General features: G+C 39.1%; 1 protein-coding gene across 1 annotated transcript in view; it reads right to left on the reverse strand.

Annotated features, from left to right (window-relative positions):
• gpc5a (glypican 5a) overlaps nucleotides 1-19,223 on the reverse strand; it is a 107,479-nt gene that overhangs the window by 48,361 nt on the left and 39,895 nt on the right. The window contains exon 7 of the mRNA XM_068730641.1: nucleotides 4,331-4,451. Coding sequence (XP_068586742.1) covers nucleotides 4,331-4,451 — 121 coding nt within the window. The remainder of the gene's footprint in view (nucleotides 1-4,330; nucleotides 4,452-19,223) is intronic.

Below are 19,223 nucleotides of genomic sequence, written 5' to 3' on the forward strand. Positions count from 1 at the left end.
AAAATAACATTTTACAAACAGGAGGGGTCAGTGTTAGTGGGGGCGTGTTGTTTAAGGCACCGGTGAGTCAATGCAATTTAATCCAGGAAGTCCAGTTTTAGTAACAGAGTTGTTAATTAAAGGCGTATCAGATGACAAAACACTGAACAGCCTTTTTTAATATGCACAGAGAACATTTTACGGTTCTGGAAAGTCATCACTGCGGCAACTATTTTATCTATCGAATCTGCCCTTGCATGTATTTCACTGGCCATCGCAGTACCTAGCCAGATGGCGTCCAATGAGACAAAAGTTGAACCAGGTTAAGTTTTGTTTTTAGCTGGACGACCCTGCATTGTTTTACCGAAGCCCTCTGTGTTGCCAACCATGCTGCGCCAATCGACTGGCTACATTCAAATGAATGAGAAAGCTGTGTTTTTTCATGCAGGGCTGAAGTCCATCTGAATGCGACTTTCGTCTATTTTCCCCCCACAGCCTGATATCAAAATTCAACCAATCTGTTAGTGTCCAAATGTTGTGAACCTTTTCCAAATATCGACAATGACTGATCAAGGCCCCCCGCTCCTACCTTTGTATTTGTATTTGTAAAGCTTCTGTAAAGTGTCTTATCCAGTAGAGCGAATGGGAGAAAACAAATCAGTGCAATATGTATCTGATATGAGGCTTAGACATAACACAACAAAGCACTCCTGTTTGAGAATCACTTTGACCCAGGGATGGAGTGTAATTTGGCTTGAGTGTACTCGAGATGTTGTAACAATTAATTATAGGTTGTTTGCATCTTGACTTCCCATAAAACTCTAAACCGCGCAATAGCTTACAGCAATGAACAGCTCATTGAACACAAGATCTGGATGGTTTTCATCATGACTAAAACAGACAAGGTTCACTATTTACCCAGCTGAACAGTGTGTCTTTATTTATATTTTGTCTGCATGTGCTGGAGGCAGTGCTGGCACAGAACATGAGGATTTGGCAAACAGCACTTGTGCAAAAGGGCAAGTGTTGAATTCAACACAAGTAGATTTTGACAACAAACATCTAACTTTTGAGGGCTCTCAATTTTACAAGAAATGCTTTTTGAACACTACTGAAGGCAGCCATCACACCTGAACCGCTCAGTTATGAACAAGGTTTTAAATTGGCCACATTCAGATTAAACAAGCAAATTAAACAGAAAAGATTAGCAAGAAAATCTAGAAGCTGGAGTGATCTGTTGTCAGTCTCTCCAAATCTTGTCTAAAATTGTTGAAGATAGATTTGGTGCCTCAAAGATCTCTTATGAATCGCTCATTCAGAAATGATTACACGAAATACAGCTTTAACAATGACTGGATGACATTTACAGAGTAACAAACACTAATCTCCGAGTGTTTCAAGTGATATAGGAAGTTTATGGAAATTCTTGTTTTATCCTTACACCTAACATGAATTTATTGAAAGACCATCTGTTTCACAGCTACAAAACAGACTCCTGTGTTGCATTTGTGTTGTGTTTAATTAACAGAAAAGTTGTCAATGCCTTATATTCTGAGGGACTAATTAGCACTTTCTTTTCTTTGTTATTACTTAGGATTGTTGGAGCTGTAGTTAATATACTTGTAATGCCTTTGCTGAAGTGTGTCGAACATGGGTGGGATAGCTCTGTTTTTATCAACACTCTTAATTTGTCAGGTCTGTGACCCTAAGCTTCAAACTATGACGCTCTACGTATCCCTCAACTTTGCATGTGTCATGTTCCCGTTAGAAGCAACAAAACAAGTAGTTTTGTTGCTTCTAAATAGCAACAAATGTCCATATTCTAAATATGGACATTTGTCACATTTAGTAAATTATGTATGCAACTTAGGTACGTCATGTAACTTTGGTTACAACTCAACGTTGATGTTTGGTTTCACAGAGGGCATGAACAGTGGTCACCTAGGTGTGTTTTTGGACCAAACCATCCCCCCCTCTTCCTCATCCTCCTCCTCCTCCCCACGTCACTTCTTCCTTCACTACCGCCATGACTATGGCCATGTAGAGCATCATAGTTTGAAGCGTAGGACCACCGATCAAGCTGCCGTATTTGACACCTTGGGAGTGAGAACAGGCCGATTGTGTTGTTGAGCTCTATGACTCATCATGCTGTTCGGAAATTTCAGCGATTTTATACAGCTGCCTTGACAATTTATGACGCTATCAATCTCATGTAGCTGGATAATTGTTAGGATGCTAATGAGAGTATTTAGAAGATAGCTCAATTTGTTAATGTGTGAATCTATTTCACTACTGTTTAAATTTCACGAGCCCCCAGGTCTAAACAAAACTAAGACTCTACTACCTGTTCACTATAGTTTAGCATGCTACTTGATAAGCACTACGTGCAGCTGAGGCTGATGGAAATGTGGTTAATTTTGCAGGTAAATTTGACGAATGATGTCATTAAATGAAAAATCAGGGGACCAATGTTAGTCCAATTTATCCTGAGAGGGATGTGAATGTGTGTACCACATTTCATGGCAATCCATCCAATACTAATCTCACTGTGGCACCAGAAGATAAGTCAGGGGATCAACCAAAGTCATCAGGATAAATCATTTGGGAACCATGAATGCCTTTACAAAATGTTTTCTTTGTTTTGTTTTCACTTGATAGGTGTTGGATGGAAAGTCAGGGTTCAAAGTCTAATGTAAGTAAGACAGTAAGTCAGTGTAAGGTGTTTGATTTGTATTATATTCATACCAAACTTTTATTTGTATTCATCTATTAATAAACTACCTCTATTTTATTTCCAAGTAAACTTGGAAGAAATGCTCCTGGAAGAGTCAGTCACAACTTGTTGACAGAAACCGTGCTTCTACTCTGTCACTGTCTTTGAATTGTTAAAGAGACTTCTTCAAAAATTCAACAGATTTCAAAGACAACTGTGAAGGTGCTGAATAAAAATTATTCCAAAACTGAAGCAAAAAAACACAACTTCGATATACTGTTAGTACTCCAACACACCGATTATTGAATGAGCTGTGAATCTGAGAATCAAATGTCACACTGTGAGCGTTGTTTTATTCTTGTATCTTTGCAACAAGTCAGACCTACCTCAATTTTAAATTTTTCAATGAGTAAACTGATAATGAGCTACACATAGTTGTTGTGCCCAAGCGTCATTTTTCATCGCTGCTTGTGACGGCACCAACGTGTTCACACAAAGCATCAGTTTTAAAACAAAGCAACAGACGACTGAGTATGTTTACAGTCACTGAAGGACTTGCTCTCAGAAGATTATAAATGATTACATAAGCTCTGCTGATCTGACGATCGTGATCTGTTTCATAGTCACAGTAAATCATGTGCAGCAGATAAACAATGTCTTAGCTTTCTAAGCTTAAAAGCATGACACAGTCTTTCTCCTTTAGGTTCAAACTCACAAAACCACAAAGACGTACGCAAAGAAGCCCATTTAAGATGCAGCTGGCAAAAACACACACACACACACACACACACACACACACACACACACACAGAGAGAAAGACATGTACACAGTGAATGTCAACCATGCAGATCAGGTGCTCTCAAATGGTTATGATATAGATTTATGTGTTCTGACATCCCACAGATGGTGTGAATTAGTCAGGGAGGGGGTGCCAGCACCAGGTCAAGAGAGATGACCTGGCCTTCAGCCTGCCACTTGGGAAACCAAAGCAACAGACATGTGAAGCTGCTGCCACACTGCAACAACCCAGAAGCTGCTACAGCAGCTGTTATTGAAGCTGCAGAAGAAAAAGTGCTCCAGTAAACTGCCCTAATCTCATCATACTGAGAGATAAACAGCACTGAAAGGAGCCACAGCAGCACAAACGTGCAGCCCGGGTGATAGAAAAGCTACATTGATTTTGACAAAGAGCAGAAAAAGAATTTTGTAAATATGAAGACGCGCAAACCAGACAAAATGGGTTTCTAAATGTGTAAAGATTGATTTTTTTTTTCATTGCCTGGAGATGGTTTTGCATTTGAGACTAGTTTTCTATTAGCCGGTACTTACTGGTAATATGAAAGATGATATGATTATTCAAAGGTCATGAATAAGAGGCTACAGCTTTGTGAGCAGTTGTTTCTTTTCTGTGTACCTTGAATAACAAGCCAAAATTTAACGAGAGATACTTAATGTTCCATAAACTCACAAAGACGCACAGAGAATTAGCATATTGCCTGAGGAGGCAGATACCATATGTTTGATAGAATGAGGGATAGAATTATGGACTTAAAGTGGAGTGAGAGCTACAAAAAAAAGAGAAAGATTTCCTATAATGTAGATGCAGTAAATAGTTAGAGACAACGAGAGGGGCTCACCTGATTGACGTGCTTCAGTTTGTCAATGATCTGATTTATCACAGGGTCAGCTCCCTTCACTTTGACTTCAGGGTTGGCACTCTGAGCCTTGATCCCGTTGCCGACAACACGCAGGGTGTAGCTGTGAATAAAGCACAAAAGACAGAAGGGCCTGTAAGTATTTCCCTACATCTATCAGTCAGGTTAAAGCATAACATTTGAAATGCCAGTGGTGGAAAGTAATGAAGCACATTTACGAACGATTATTTTATTATATACTTCTCTCCACAACATTTCAGAGGGAAATATTGAACTTTTTACTCACTACATGTATTTGACAGGAGTAGGTACCAGTTACTTTTCACAGACACACAAAAAACATATGATGAAACACCATGCGTTGTTAAAGATTAAACCAGTGGCTACAAAACGATTTGTCTTGTGATTTGTTACAAAAGTAGAGTCTAGTTTGGGCCGCTTGTGATTTGTTAGCAGTTCCAGCAAAGAGATATTTCACCTCTAACTTCTCAGGTGGTTTGATTTCAATGCTCACGGCCCAAAATGGCAAAACTTTTCAATATTTCACAAAAAGGGTAAAGATTAGAGAAAAGTACAGAAAATGTAGACAGATCTGTGTGGCAGACCTTTGACTTTTCTACTTTGCTCTCCCATTAATCATCTCACGACTCCGTCATATATGTTGAAACCACCGGCTAAACTAAACTGCCCGACTGTATATAAACAAGTTAAAACTAGTTCCAGCTACAAGAGATGAATGCTGCTCACAGCGATGCAATAGTATCAGCATTAATTTACTTTAGTAGTATTTTAAAAGCTGTGTTTTTGCTTGTGGTGGAATTTTTACATTGTAGGATTGGTACTTTTACTTTTAAGGTACTTATATATTCCCTCCACCACTGCGAAATACACCGGCAATGTGTTTGAAAAAGCAAACTCTACACTGAATGAAGTCTAATCCTTTCTCTCTTCTTCTCTTGTGGGGTAATACTAAAATATGATCCATTTTTTGAACTCACACAAAGGTGATGACATTATTCATATGTAGGCTCTCCCTGCGGTTAAAGTAGGATTTGTGATGTGAGGGAAACATGAGCAGCCGTGTGGCTCTGCTGCAGTGCTGCAAGGCTGCACATTACATATATGGTTTCATAAAAAACAATATATCAAGCTCTTGATGCTCTCTCCTAGAAATTAAACTATCAAACCACACTGTGAGTACAGGATACTCAACTATTCATTTATGATCTGTGCTTTAACGTTTCAATATGGAGCATTAATCCTTGTTCTAAAGCGGTTCATTGTTGTTATAGCTTGGTAATAGGCTTCAGTTCACCTCAAGGACTCCTCACTCTTTAGTTTGAATACAGTTTGTCAGCTGTAATGACTTTGACCATGGCAGGCGGTGACTGAGCACAATTCAATCGCATCTCAATCTCCAGCATATCGCTTAATCAAACTAGTAGATCAAGGTAAAGTCACTCATTGCAGAAATCCCTGTGTGTGTGTGTGTGTGTGTGTGTGTGTGTGTGTGTGTGTGTGTGAGCGTGTGTGTGCACGTGTATGGAGGGTAGAAAGGTTTATGGAAGGCAGGACATGTGTGCATGTGATTATTTACTAAAAATCTTGTGTGTGTATTTAGGCTATATATGTCTCTGTGTACGACTCAGCCATGCAGATGCATTGCGTGCGCTGTAATATGGAATTATTGGAAATGGTTGGATCGTAGCATATAATTGCGAGAATATAATTCTACAAATTTAACACTATTCACTACCGAGCCTGTTTGCTACCGGTACCAAACACATTATCTTTACTTCACCGGTCTGTCCTCTGGTGTGTGTGGAGAGACACCTCGCCAACGATCCGCAAACATTTTAGTAGATAATCATACATCCTCATGTCCTCCGTGTCCCTTTCTATTCCCATAGTGTGTCAGATGGAGCAGACCACCGAGGTGTTAGCCCAACATCTCTTTGAATTTAAATATCTGGATTAGAGAATTAACATTAAAACATAAAAAAACAAAACAATCAGTGGCTTAAATGACTTGTGGGTGATTTTGTAGCGACTAACACAAATTGTTGAGTGCTCGTCAAGCAATACAAGGTCAGAAAGGGAAAGAAAAAGTATGAATAAGTAAAGTGTAGGAAGCCTGGGTGTCTAATTTATTTAAAAGAAAAGGTTGGTGGCAGAATTCAAATTTAGTCAAGATGTCTAGGTCCTTCAGATGCAATTTTGATGTTAATTTCCTGCAAATCGGAACTCCTAAATGTGATTAGTTTTGGAAATATACAGCTGCCACTCAGTGTCCCTTTTTATTTTTTATCAGCAGTTAGTCTGTTATCACCACTACTTTTCTTATTAGGCTCTCTCTTTTGTGTGTGGCCTTTGTCCTCTCTGTCTCTGCTGTGGCTGCTACCTTTCTTCTGGCAGCTGCGTCAAATGAAATATTAAAGTGAACATTTCAAATTTGTCTACAACAACAGCCCTTTGGTAATTTAGAGAGCAGATGCAAATGGCCAAAGTTGTATTTTTAGAATGCATTTTTTTTTGGCAAACTTATCAGAGGACGATATAAAAGAGAAAAGTGAACATTTTGGTTTCAAGATGTATACATACATGAATAGGCTTTCAGGCAAACAGCAATGACCAATCATTTACCAGCAACTTGAACTATCAACAAACACCTTTTGGAGTATTCATGGAGGATTATTTTTGCATTTGAAGAGTCTGCATGCAGGAAATTGTCTTGGCTTTTTGCTAGTTGACAGCATCCTCAGAAAAGCCTGGATTCAAGGCTGTAAACCTTTCAAACTTCTTTGGTTGAAATAGTATGACGCATTTGATCTATATTGAACCTAATGGTTCCAATTGTGTGTGTTGTTGATGGTCAGTACATTTCCTTTACTGCTTTACAGTTGCTAAGGGTTGTGCAAGAGAAAATATCTTTCCAAGCCAAAATCTTGCCAAGTGACCTGCATTGCGGAAATTGAAGTTGAGAATTCAAATTTGTCAAATGTTGGCCCTTTTATCTTCTAATTTTGATTAATGATATTGATAAATAAATACAATAAGTGGGACTGAAACTCTTCAAACTGAAGCATCATATATGACAGACACTAAACATGAGCCAGCCTTGGATCAAAGACATGCTGGTGGTTTCTTCAAACACAATTGAGTAAAAACATGTCTCTTAAATTCGGGGAAAAGAAGAGTGGATTGTAAGAGACTGGAGACATCTTGTGGGTTGACCAGCTGCTTGTTGGAATTTAGAGTAACCAGGTTACTGCAGTGCGTGTCAACATGTTCTCAGATTTTTCTGCCATAACGTGATTTCTCTGAATAATTGGCTCCTTGTGCGCACTGACCAAAATATAAGTGTGAAAGTGAAGACCTTGTTTGCTCACTGCAGCAGGTGCCTCCAGCTTGAGGCTGATGTGTTTGGACTAAACTGCACCTGAACCGTGTATACTGGAGCTATGATCCTGCTGCCTCCAGCTCTGTTGAATCCTTGGACACAACTGCTGAGATGAAGATTGTATGCATAAAAATTGGAATGAGGATAGTCATTGTTGGGTTTGGCACTACAATAAATTGTTAAAGGTCTTATTTAAGAAAAATAAGGGTCAAAATCAATGCTAAACGCACTTCTTGCATATAGTTATCATGAGACACCATCCTACAAATCCAACTCTTTGACCTTTACTGCAGTCTTTTCCCTCATTTCTGTACAGTGTGATTAATAGCAGATTGAAGAGATTACATTAGAGCCATCTGTGCCCAGTTTCGCTCAATGAAAATGTGGACAGCCTGTATTTTTAAAAACTGCATGTTATAACCAAAAGCTGTTTTATATTGTGAAAACCACAGACATGTACGATGTTTTTGTGAGTGAGTATTTAGTGCAGTTAAATGTGTAGGAATATATACAATATCACGTGCATCCATAAACACACACACACACATACAGGCAGCTCCTCTTGCATTCAGTAAGCAATCTATTTCATTACGCCACTGGGATCCATAACCTGAAACGCATACAATCTCTTGTAACAGGCTGCAGGGCTGGCAATGCAACACAAGGACTCTACGGGAGTTGCAACCCCTGAAAGTAGAGGTCTGCTCCTTAAAAGGTGTCAAAGATAAAAGAAGAAAAAAAACATTGATCATATCATCAGATATTCTTCAGGGTGAGTAAAAAGCCCACAGTGGCATCAAGCACAACCTACAAGAGGATATCAAACAGCTGAGCGATTGCCTGCGTCCCTGTGGACCAGCAGCAGGATCCTATAATCCATATTCTTCACCCCCAAAGGGATTCTTGGTTTGCATCTCATCTCTGCTCATACTGCTGTTCAGCTCCAGATTGGAAATTTCAATCATTTTATTCTTGGCTCTCATCCCCCTCTCATCCAACTATATTTGTCTGTAAGTGCAAAACCTTCACGTCTGGAACAAAGAAATTTGAGGCCACTTTTGTCTTATTCCTTGACTTCGGGACAGAGTAAGATTGGTACGTCAAAGTAATTTACTCTGATCATGACATGAGAGGAACATGGCTCTTCCTCAATCCAGTGTATTGTAATACTGTGATTGTGCATAAAACAAAGATGCAAGCTACTGTGACAAATGTAATCCTTTCTATTTCTAATATTTGTGTCTTATCTGTATCCCTTTGATTAGGACTGTGGCAAAGAATGGCTGGGAATATTAATAATACATATTATAATACTATTGATACCTATAAAGGTGTACTCAGTAGGGTGCAGATCTCCGCCGGGTGTGTCTGCACCACTGCTGGAAGATTGATTGAATGAATACAAGCCGTCTAGACTGCAAGTGTACGAGATGCAATTCTCACCCGCAGGTCTCACACAACAGATATGTTCTCATTTTAATCTACATGTGCAGATGTCAGCGACGACTCTGTGCAGACGCGTGGCTCAGATCCGACCCACAGGTTTAACCGCAATTTGACGTGGATTTGTTTGGCTTCAAGTCTCTTTTTTTGTTAACATGAGGTTGATGCCCAACAAAAAGGCACAGAATAACTGTGTCTCTGGCCGCAGAGCACCGGCTGAGCAGCGGCGATGCTGTCAACTGTGTGTGTAGTTCCGTTAGCTGTTAGCCAAACACAGCGTTCAAAATCAACAAAAGGGGGCCAACTGTTCTCCCCATTGACATATAGTTTATGGTTTTCCCCCAGTGTGTCTCTGGCTGGTTAAGAATAGTGAGTGGGGAGTCAGCAGGCAGTCTGGGGCAGTATGAAAAGGAAATAAGAAGTCTTTTGTGAAAGCATGACTCGCCACAACATCAAGAGGTCCTTGAGCATGACCACCCAAAATACAATGCAGTTTGCTGCTGCAGAATCTGAGACTAGCAGTGGACAGACAGAAGTGCACAATAACTCACGGACACAGGCACACTCTGAAGCAATCGCATGATTCTCCTGTCAGAGTTAATAATAATAATAATAATAATAATAACACGTTTTTTGTTAATTCCTTCTAGGCCCAAAGAGCCAAAATTAGACATGAATTTGACCATCACGCAACACAATGCAACTTAAGGAAACACATCCAAATAAAGAAATCATTGTCATCAATTTGACATCAACACATATGCAACATAACAAAATACACTGCATATATATATATATATATATATATATATATATATATATATATATATATATAAATATAAATATATATATATATATATATATAAATATATATATATATATATATATATAAATATAAATATATATATATATATATATATATATAAATATAAATATATATATATATATAAATATATATATATATATATATATATAAATATATATATATAAAACACATCCAAATACAGAAATGCAAGTTGCACAGAAGTTACAAAATGATGTTTGTATATGCCAGAGTTGTTGCTGAAGGAGTTATTTACTCCATTTATTTAAACAATGAGCTGAAACTATAAAGCTCCGTAAAGCTGAGCGGAACAACGGATTCAGAGGACGATTCTCTGTTGGTTGATCAACTCAATTGCATATTCCTTTTTTTTCCAAATTTGCTTGATCTAAAAGACACACTAACTAAGAATGCAGTGTTTCAATCAGCTTGTTGGGATTTCTGTAAGCAGTTTACAGATGGCTGCTGAACGTTCACAACATCATTTCACTAGCAGGTCAGTGTGCTTCTGCTGCCTTTGAGGTATCAATCATGAGCTGCAGTTGAGCATGCTAGTTATTTGCCTTTACACCATCTGTCATGCAATTGTGAGTTCACATGTATAATTACTTTGGTGATACGCTGAGTTTTTCCAATGATTTCCTGCCTAATATGGGAAACAGGCCAAACATAAAGAAACAAGAAGGCAAGAGCCAATTCTGCTCATTCAAATTTCCATCTAAATCCAAATTTTACACGGCAGTGTAGAAAAGGAAAAAGGCTGGCTAAATGCAGAAATGTATTTTTCCTGAGAGCACCTTCATCAAAATGTTATGGAGAGAGGAGTTCAGTGGCTCGGGAGATGAAGGAGGTAGACCATGCACACTGTTCATGGCTGGCTGAGTGAGAAGCAAAGCAGGCCTGTGGTTAGTAGGCTAGAAGGCAATACCTGCTTTCCAGTTGTCACTAAGGAAACAAAAGTCCCTCTGGCTAATTGCCGAGCGCAGAGAGGATCTGGGAGAGTCTGCCACTTCAAAGCAGCATGTTCACTTAAGCTCAAAAGGACAGAAAATTCTTCAGGCAAGACAATGGAACATATGCAGTTTAATGTGTAAAATCAACAAGGGGGCCAGACTTCAAACAAACATCTGTTTGGTACAATAACCCAGAGTTAATATGGTAAGAAACATTAACTCTGCAACACTGTAATTAAATAATACATACAATTTACATACATCCTGTAGCAAATAGGTGTATATTATATATAATAGGTGTTTATTATTAACACCACAATATACATATTGTATATTGTGGAATTATTATTCCACAATATACTAAGTCAAGCGTTTGTTTGAGGAATGCCATTTTCATTCATGGACAAATTCACGAATCAGATCAATCAATTGACTGACAAAACTTCTGCAAACAGGATGTAATAAGGTATTTTCATAAAGGATTATTATAATCAGGATTACAAGGTTTGCCAGTATGTGTATCTCGAACTGTGTGCCTTTATTGAGAGCTGTGACAGAGAGGATAATACAACTGCAGTCAACAGTGCCTCTGGCACAGATTTAGCTCCAAACATCACTACTGCCATGTTTGTTCCAATTACTAGGAAGCCCTGAGCCTTGAAGCTGCATTAACTTGTGCCAGGAGGACACTACGGAATTAGCCAGACAGAGCTGTTTGAGCAAGGTGGCAGCGGTAATTAATATGGTCTGGTAGCTGGTCGGTGGGTAATGGGCAGTTTGTGTCAGGGATCTGTACTTGCACCGTTGTACTGAGATGTTGAGACTTGCTCTTGCTAGGAGACGGATTAATTACAGATTTATAATCACAAACTTCTGCAGGACTAAAACAAATTAAAGACAGAATGTGTGAGTGCACTCTCACGGTGGTGAAATGCAATTTCGAGGAAATGATGGAGGAAAGATTGGCAGAGTCAAAACAAAAAAGATTGCATAATAGAAGCTTATGATAATGACAAAACACTGTTGGCCACAGATGCCTATCTACATTGTCCTGTAGGGGAAACTAACAACTGTATACATTTACATTAAATGTGTTTATATTTATGCTTATTTATAGGTAAGGATCTTTCTTTATGGAGGCTTTCAGCCGAAAGAATCAGATCAGGGATTTCATCTAAGTTGTATGTCCAATGCAGAACATTCAAAACAGCAAGTTATGATGTTTTTTTAGGCTTCAAAGGGCCCAAAAAACATATTTTCTTAATTGGCTTCTTGATATGAAAAATGTGGTCCAACGTGAAGGAAATAAAATGCTATAGTTGGAAAAGTTTGGGTTCCTTCAGTTGATAGATTTCTGTATTTGTGCTTTTGTCTGGGCTCTTTTCAATGATCTACAGTGGACAGGGTCCAGTTGGGCGATAGTGATGTCACATACTTACGAGCACCAATCAGGAAACATGGTATCACACGTATCACTTTTCTTTTGTTTGTTTTTTTATCAACATCACAAGGAATATGAATATTTAAAGCATCTGTTAAATGTTTACAGCCAATGCACTGTATCTGATTTATTTTCCCTCCAATATCCTCTCAGGACAACAAAAGCATGATTAACATCTGTTTATGGTTATGTTTAATGAACTCAAAGCACTGAAAAAAGTTAAGGAAATATCATGGCCTTAGTTGAATACTAAAAAGTCTATTTCAAAGCACTAAACAGGACACAATGTTTCCCTAACCTTGCTGTCTATAATTGTCTTTATGCAGCCTAAACCTACCAACAAAACTCTGTGTACATCAAAACATTTATTGTGTTAATTTATCGTGGAACTGCAAAACAAACTTCCCATCGGCAACAAATAAAGTCTGCCTTGATATTGATCTTGAAACTTCCTGGATTGGGAGGAATGTTGCCAGTGAGTGTAAAGCAGGCAGCAATGATGCTTCCTCCAAATGTATCTGTAAAAGCCAGTTAGTACTAATATAAACATGTTTTGTAGGGGACGGAGTTGGACCAGTGTCACATGAATCAAATATTAAACTTTTTATGCTTTGACTTATTCACTTGAATATAATGCATCTGTCTTCAGGGTTATGTGCCCATTCGCTCTCTTTAACAATGACACAACAGCTTAGGAGGTGCACTTTGTTTGTTTATTCATGTTTTTTCACGACGTGTTTTGCTTAGGGAAATCACGAGACACACGCTCTTTAAATGGCACAGAGACCCGAAATCCCTGCACAAGAGGAGTGGAGTGTGAGCTGGTGGAACAGACAGCATGCGGAAACGTCAGGGCTCAAGTCAGTACATGACTTTCTTTTTTTAACACCGCCTCCTTCAACAAAAACAGCAGGCCACCAGCATACGATGGTGTTAATAAGTGATGATATCAAAGTCGATGACATGTACGAGCTCATGGCGCCCCACCGCTCAACACTGATGTCCAAAATGACACCTACCTCACACACAGAAATCCATTATTAGAGTTGTAAAGACCGTGTTATATTGTACCGATAATTTTCCCTACAAAGCTAAGTAGCTCTGTGTGCAAATGAGCTACTGCATCATCCACGCTGTTAATGCCAAAAAGATATCGGAAGCCCTCAAATGGCAAAGGAACTTTTATAACACCTCCTAAATAATTGAGTGTTATGGAAGGTAATAACGACAAACGGAAAAGTTGGCTATCTAGGAAGTACAATGGCCTCATAAAAGCAGATGGTCACCGAAAGAGGGGATTTTTAAAAAGGTGTTAATGCCCCATAAGGACAATAATGTGCAGGATTAAACAGATGTGGTAAGAGCAGGGCAGCAAATAAAAGAGCCATCAGAGATTTTATGATATCAATGATCAACATGCTCACATTCAAAATAATGCTCTTCTGTATTTCCTTCACAACGCAGGAATGCCGTATCTTTTCCATCTGTTTTATCTTACTGCAAAACACAAACAAATATCCTGCAGAATTTCATGTACTGACTTCTTGGTCTCAATCCAGCGGAGATTATCAAAATCATCACTCTAATGAAAAACTATTTTCCTCTCTGGCACAAAACTTAAGAGGCTTAGTCGTCTTTGCCATCCTCATCCACTGACCGAGCTTGTCCAAATTCCAACACCTGCTTCATGGCGATGCAGAGGAGAAATATTTAAAGAACGATTATGGATTTATGAGGAGTTCTGTAAACACGCATAAACAAATCAACAAGCCTAGAGCAACACCCTTATTTCCGGGATATCAAACAGTGGAGGCAGGATGTCAGGTTTAAAGTAAACACCTGAGCAATGATTGGGCTTCCTCTCACAATGGCAGCGTGTCTATCCAGTCCAGCAGTGGAGCCATAGGAGCACTAATAGATTGTAATAAGGCTTGAAGAAGCATGCTGCACCACTGTGTCGGGATATTTAAGCAGGTTATTAACATGTAATTTGTCCGTGCTATGCTCAGCTGTGCTGCAACTCTCACTGTCTGCAAATGATCAGTAATTTATTGTAAAATATGAGCGTGAGGAAGCACACAATTTACCTGGCAAATTTAAAATAGATGGAGGTGAGCACTGACAGATCTGTTCACTTTTCTGTACATCGCCAAGAAAACCATAAAGTATCAAAAGTAATCACTATGCAGAATATATGTATGTATAGTAACTTAAAGTTCAGCCACATCTAATATGAGACTTCACCTTTACCAGAGAATCATCACTTGCTTTATTGAGCTTAATAGCAATATTTGGCCCATTGTTTAGATTCAGTCTTTTGGTTCACTCTCTCAGCTCTCAAAGTGTTGTTTTCAGTAAACTTTTTGTGAACTTGCAACAAACCTACATTCATTCATTCCTATTCTTTGAGGGAAAATAGGTACGTAGTGGGCAGCATGACAAAAAGCAGATCGTTAATATAAATTTAACTTAGAAAAACATACATAATCATAATGAGAGATGTTTTAGATAAACATTGCTCCGCACTCAGTATGTAATGTTATACTCTAATCCAAGGACCCACTCAGACACTACTGGGGCCCAGTTTAAAGCTCTAGATTCTATGTGGCAGAAACAAGAAGCCACATCTGCTGTTTCTCCAGCTGCAGACGCTGTGGATCCACAGCAGTAAACAACACATTGGCAAAAGGGACCAAAATACCAACAGTCTAATCACCCCTGTGAAACCGATATTTATTTTTGCTCTCAACCTCATTCTTCTTTTCAATCAGCGTAACAGCGGCTGAATGGCCAAAGGAAAGAACTGCTGTTAATAGTAAAGAAGCTCATACACCTTCTGAAGGCTCTTGAAAGCTTCAAGGTAAGTGACAGCTGCAAAACACTCGATGGCAAGAGTGAGTATGATACAGCAAAAAGAACAGTACAGTATGACTTATATATATATATATATATATATACATATATATATATCTCTCCATGATACAAAATCCAAGCCACGTTTATAATATTTCGTCTACCTGTGTTTATATAAATAAAAGAGTTTTTATATAAATGATGAGAACACTTTACTGTAAGAATAAAACAGCCGTTGAATCAACACTTCTCTCAAACAGTTTCAGCAAAAACTGAACATTGTAACCCGGTAAAACAAAATGAAACCGACAGTGTTTCCGAGCCTACTGGCACTCATTTTCTCAGAGAATTCTAGCACTGCTTGTGTTTTTTCATTGCTTGGACACTGAGACACTGAGACAACTGTATAACCATTAAACCACTACTCACTCACGCTATACGCACAGATTAAAACAAACAGAACAGTACAGAACACATACAGAAGCAGCTCAGGAGGTTTGGCGACTCTCTAGGTAACCCTCCAGTGTCAATTGCGTGATGCAGTTTAAATAGATACATAGATAGATACTTTATTCATCCCCAAGGGGAAATTTGTTTGTTACAGCAGCAAAGATATACTTCAGCAAACGAAGTAACAGTAAATACATCCGTTATATTTTGAGTACTGATACGTACATCCACCGTGGCCCTCGTATTCGTGATACAGTAGCTGAGGTAAAAGGTGGGTCGATCCTTTTATTTCCCACAACAGCCCGGATAACAACTTCCATGAAGGTAGAATGTATTGCAGGGCTGTTGCATTAGATTCGTTGTACTTGAAAACATATAAACTGGAAACTGATGGCGTTTGTCTGGCTACACTAAAAACAAAGTGAACAGTGGAGCTGAGAGTGAAAGAGATAAAAAAAAAAATATATAGTAGGATTGTTTAACATTTTCCTTCGATATCACATCACCAATCTTTCTTGAGAGACAGTAAAACTGCTCAGTCTAAGTCAATTTTATAGTCGACTGATCACACGCTGTAGCGTCTCTCCCTTCATCCTCTGATGGGCTTATCTGTGTTTATGTTTCCACACAGTATCTACCCACACTCGTCTCTGTATGGCAAATCACAGGAGAATAATACAACTGCACCCCTTAAGACAACTGCTGCAGCAGCCCCCCCCCCCCCCCCCCCCCCCCCCCCCCCCCCCCCCCCCTCCTCCCCCCCAAGATCCATCACTATCACACCCATCCCTCAATCTCTCTCTGTTTGATGCTAAATCAGTCAATATGCTTTCCCCTCACGTATGGCTCACTGTTTAACTTGCTTTGTAATTAAGGAAACATTCAACAAACACCAGCTTTAAGATGCTGTGCTCACAGCTGCATTGCGCATTCGACTGAAAGAGAAAAGCTTTAAACACATTTTTTGTTTTCATTTGAGAGTGATGGGAAGTGATGAGCAGTAAACAAACAAGTGCAGATTCCAAAAAGAAGTTGATGCATGGGCTTTTGTAAATGTAGTCCATTAGAACAACTCAACAAAACATTCAACGAATAGTAAGAAAAAAAAAGTCAAATAAAATGTACAAGTTTATTCATTTAAAGAGCACAACGTTGATATGCTTCTGGGTTGGTTATGGACTTTATGGGGATTCATCTTCCCACTGTCAGCCTTAAACAGGTCTACTCTGCACACTCAGTGAAGATCATCATCATAATTTATCTGAAGAAGATCGTACATTATCCTCCACCACAACTTTTCACTTACATTACATGAAGCACTTTACAATAGCTGCAGTTTACGAGCTTGAAAGTGCCTACAGGTCCATACCTCATTCCCTCAGCGTGGACTGTGTGCCAACGGTTTGATGGGTTAATTTATGTGGCAAATGTTTTTAAAATAACAAGCCCTGGGGTTGGCCGTGAAGTTGTGATTATCCTGTCTTGTTACTGCGCTTTAATAACCTGCCCTCAACGCTGGGCACAGCGAATCAGTCCTTCCTCAAAGAGACTAATTTACCGATGCCACAAGGTGCTTCTACGACAGGTTAGCGTCGGTGTAATTTAAATGTCATAACAATGTCTTGACTGTTACTTCACTTTAGAGGAATCATTCGTTTCAGTGATAATTAATTCTTATACTATAAGCCTGGACCAAAGCGTGGATAAGTATTTTTTTTTCACAATGTTTCTTGTTTGAAATTAAGTTAACAGGAGATAGACACCCATCCGTGTGTGGATTCCAATGTGATTTCATGATTAAGTGTTGTAATTAATCAATCTGTGTCAAGATGTTGTTTACGTCAACCTGCCTCATCTCCTTGTCTCATTAACAGTTTCCTAAACGTCTCTCGATAACTTCCAGTTCAGACAGAGTAGGGCAAAGAATTTCACGAATAGATATCACCATGAAACGTCCCCAGTTGACACATAAAGACAATTATTTTTGGTATTACAACATGTCTGAAATTGTATGTTAAAATATGCAAATGAGGCATTATCTAATGCTACATTTTCGTGAATTTGGGAGAAATCTACAGACCCAAATAGACAACGTGTATAGTAAACTAAAAAAGAAGACATGTTATGAAAGCAAAAACTGAACATTTTCTAAATTGACCAGTGCATGAAAAACGATGTTTTTGCCTGGAGGGTCTTAACCTGACCTGGTTAGTTACACACAACCAAACGAGAAGCCGTCATAGGCTGGCACTTTCAGCTTTCAGTGTCGTTCTTTGCTCTTCTTTCAACACAAAGACATACTCTCCAGTTGTAATAAAACTGAAGGTATTGCAGCATCTTTGCTAACCTCACCGCCGCACACACAAAGACAAGAGCGTAGCTGCCAGTAGGTCGTGAATCGGTCCGTGCTCTGGCTTACTGGTCACACAAGCGTTACATGAAGCCTGACAAGATGGGCTTTTGTATGATATGTGATCCCACCGTTCTCCTTAATAATCAAAATATGTCTGTAGAGGAGTCACAGACACATCGTTTAAAAAAAAAAACAGACACATACATATTCCAAGAGCACATTAATGTAGCTCAGAAGCCCACTTGGCAATGTACTCAATACAATCAATCAGTGAATAAATAAAAGGCTGAAAAAGCCTGAGGGAAAAAAAAAAAGAGAAACTTCAGGAAGAAGCTGGCAAACAATTCACACAGCTTGGCTTTAGGTGTTATAGATGTGTTGTAATAAAAATTTATCTTATTTTAGAACACAAAAAAATCCCCCCCCCCGTGCAATTCTGTAAAACGTCAGAGTGACAAATGGAGCATGCAGCGTATTTGGGTTTGCTCCTTTTTGACTGAAGCAGGTTTCCAGGCTATGCGGCGAGCGGCAGCGCTAATCTTCACAACTTCTTCACACTTCTTCAGCTTGTGTCAACACCACTGTGAGTCAGTTAGCCATTCATATGCTGCTACAGATGGTCTCATCCCTCTTCTTCAGCTCAGCTGCTGACATGATTCATGGGGCCCTGTGTCTTGATTTAGGGTCTCTTTCATATTTCTTCTTGCCCACAGCAGAGGAGCATTTCTCTAACATACCCCTGAGGCAATGACCCTGCTCTGCCTGGCTGTGAGAGAAAGAAAGAAAAAAACTGCTGGGCAAAACTGGATGCGACACAACTCACTTGCACGCACGCACGCACGCACGCACACACACACACACACACACACACACACACACACACACACACACACACACACACACACGTGCTGCATATAATAAATACGCACATGTCAGCTGATGCCAACTTGTATGGTCAAAGGCAAAAAAGACAACGTTTCTTTGTCTTATCACGAAATGTGCTTTATAGTAAACAACAAAATTATAAATCAGGATTAAGTGGACAAACAAAACTGTGCAAATAAGCTCTTCAGGAGGGTCTCAGCCAACTCATTAACACACCACTCCACCCTTCACTTTCACTCTGCGGTTATTCCCACTCCTAAAGTCAATGGAATAA

This window comes from Cebidichthys violaceus, unplaced genomic scaffold (genome assembly GCF_023349555.1).
Source record: "Cebidichthys violaceus isolate CVI_PGR_0920_01 unplaced genomic scaffold, fCebVio1.0.p SCAF_5, whole genome shotgun sequence".
Classification (NCBI taxonomy): domain Eukaryota; kingdom Metazoa; phylum Chordata; class Actinopteri; order Perciformes; family Stichaeidae; genus Cebidichthys; species Cebidichthys violaceus.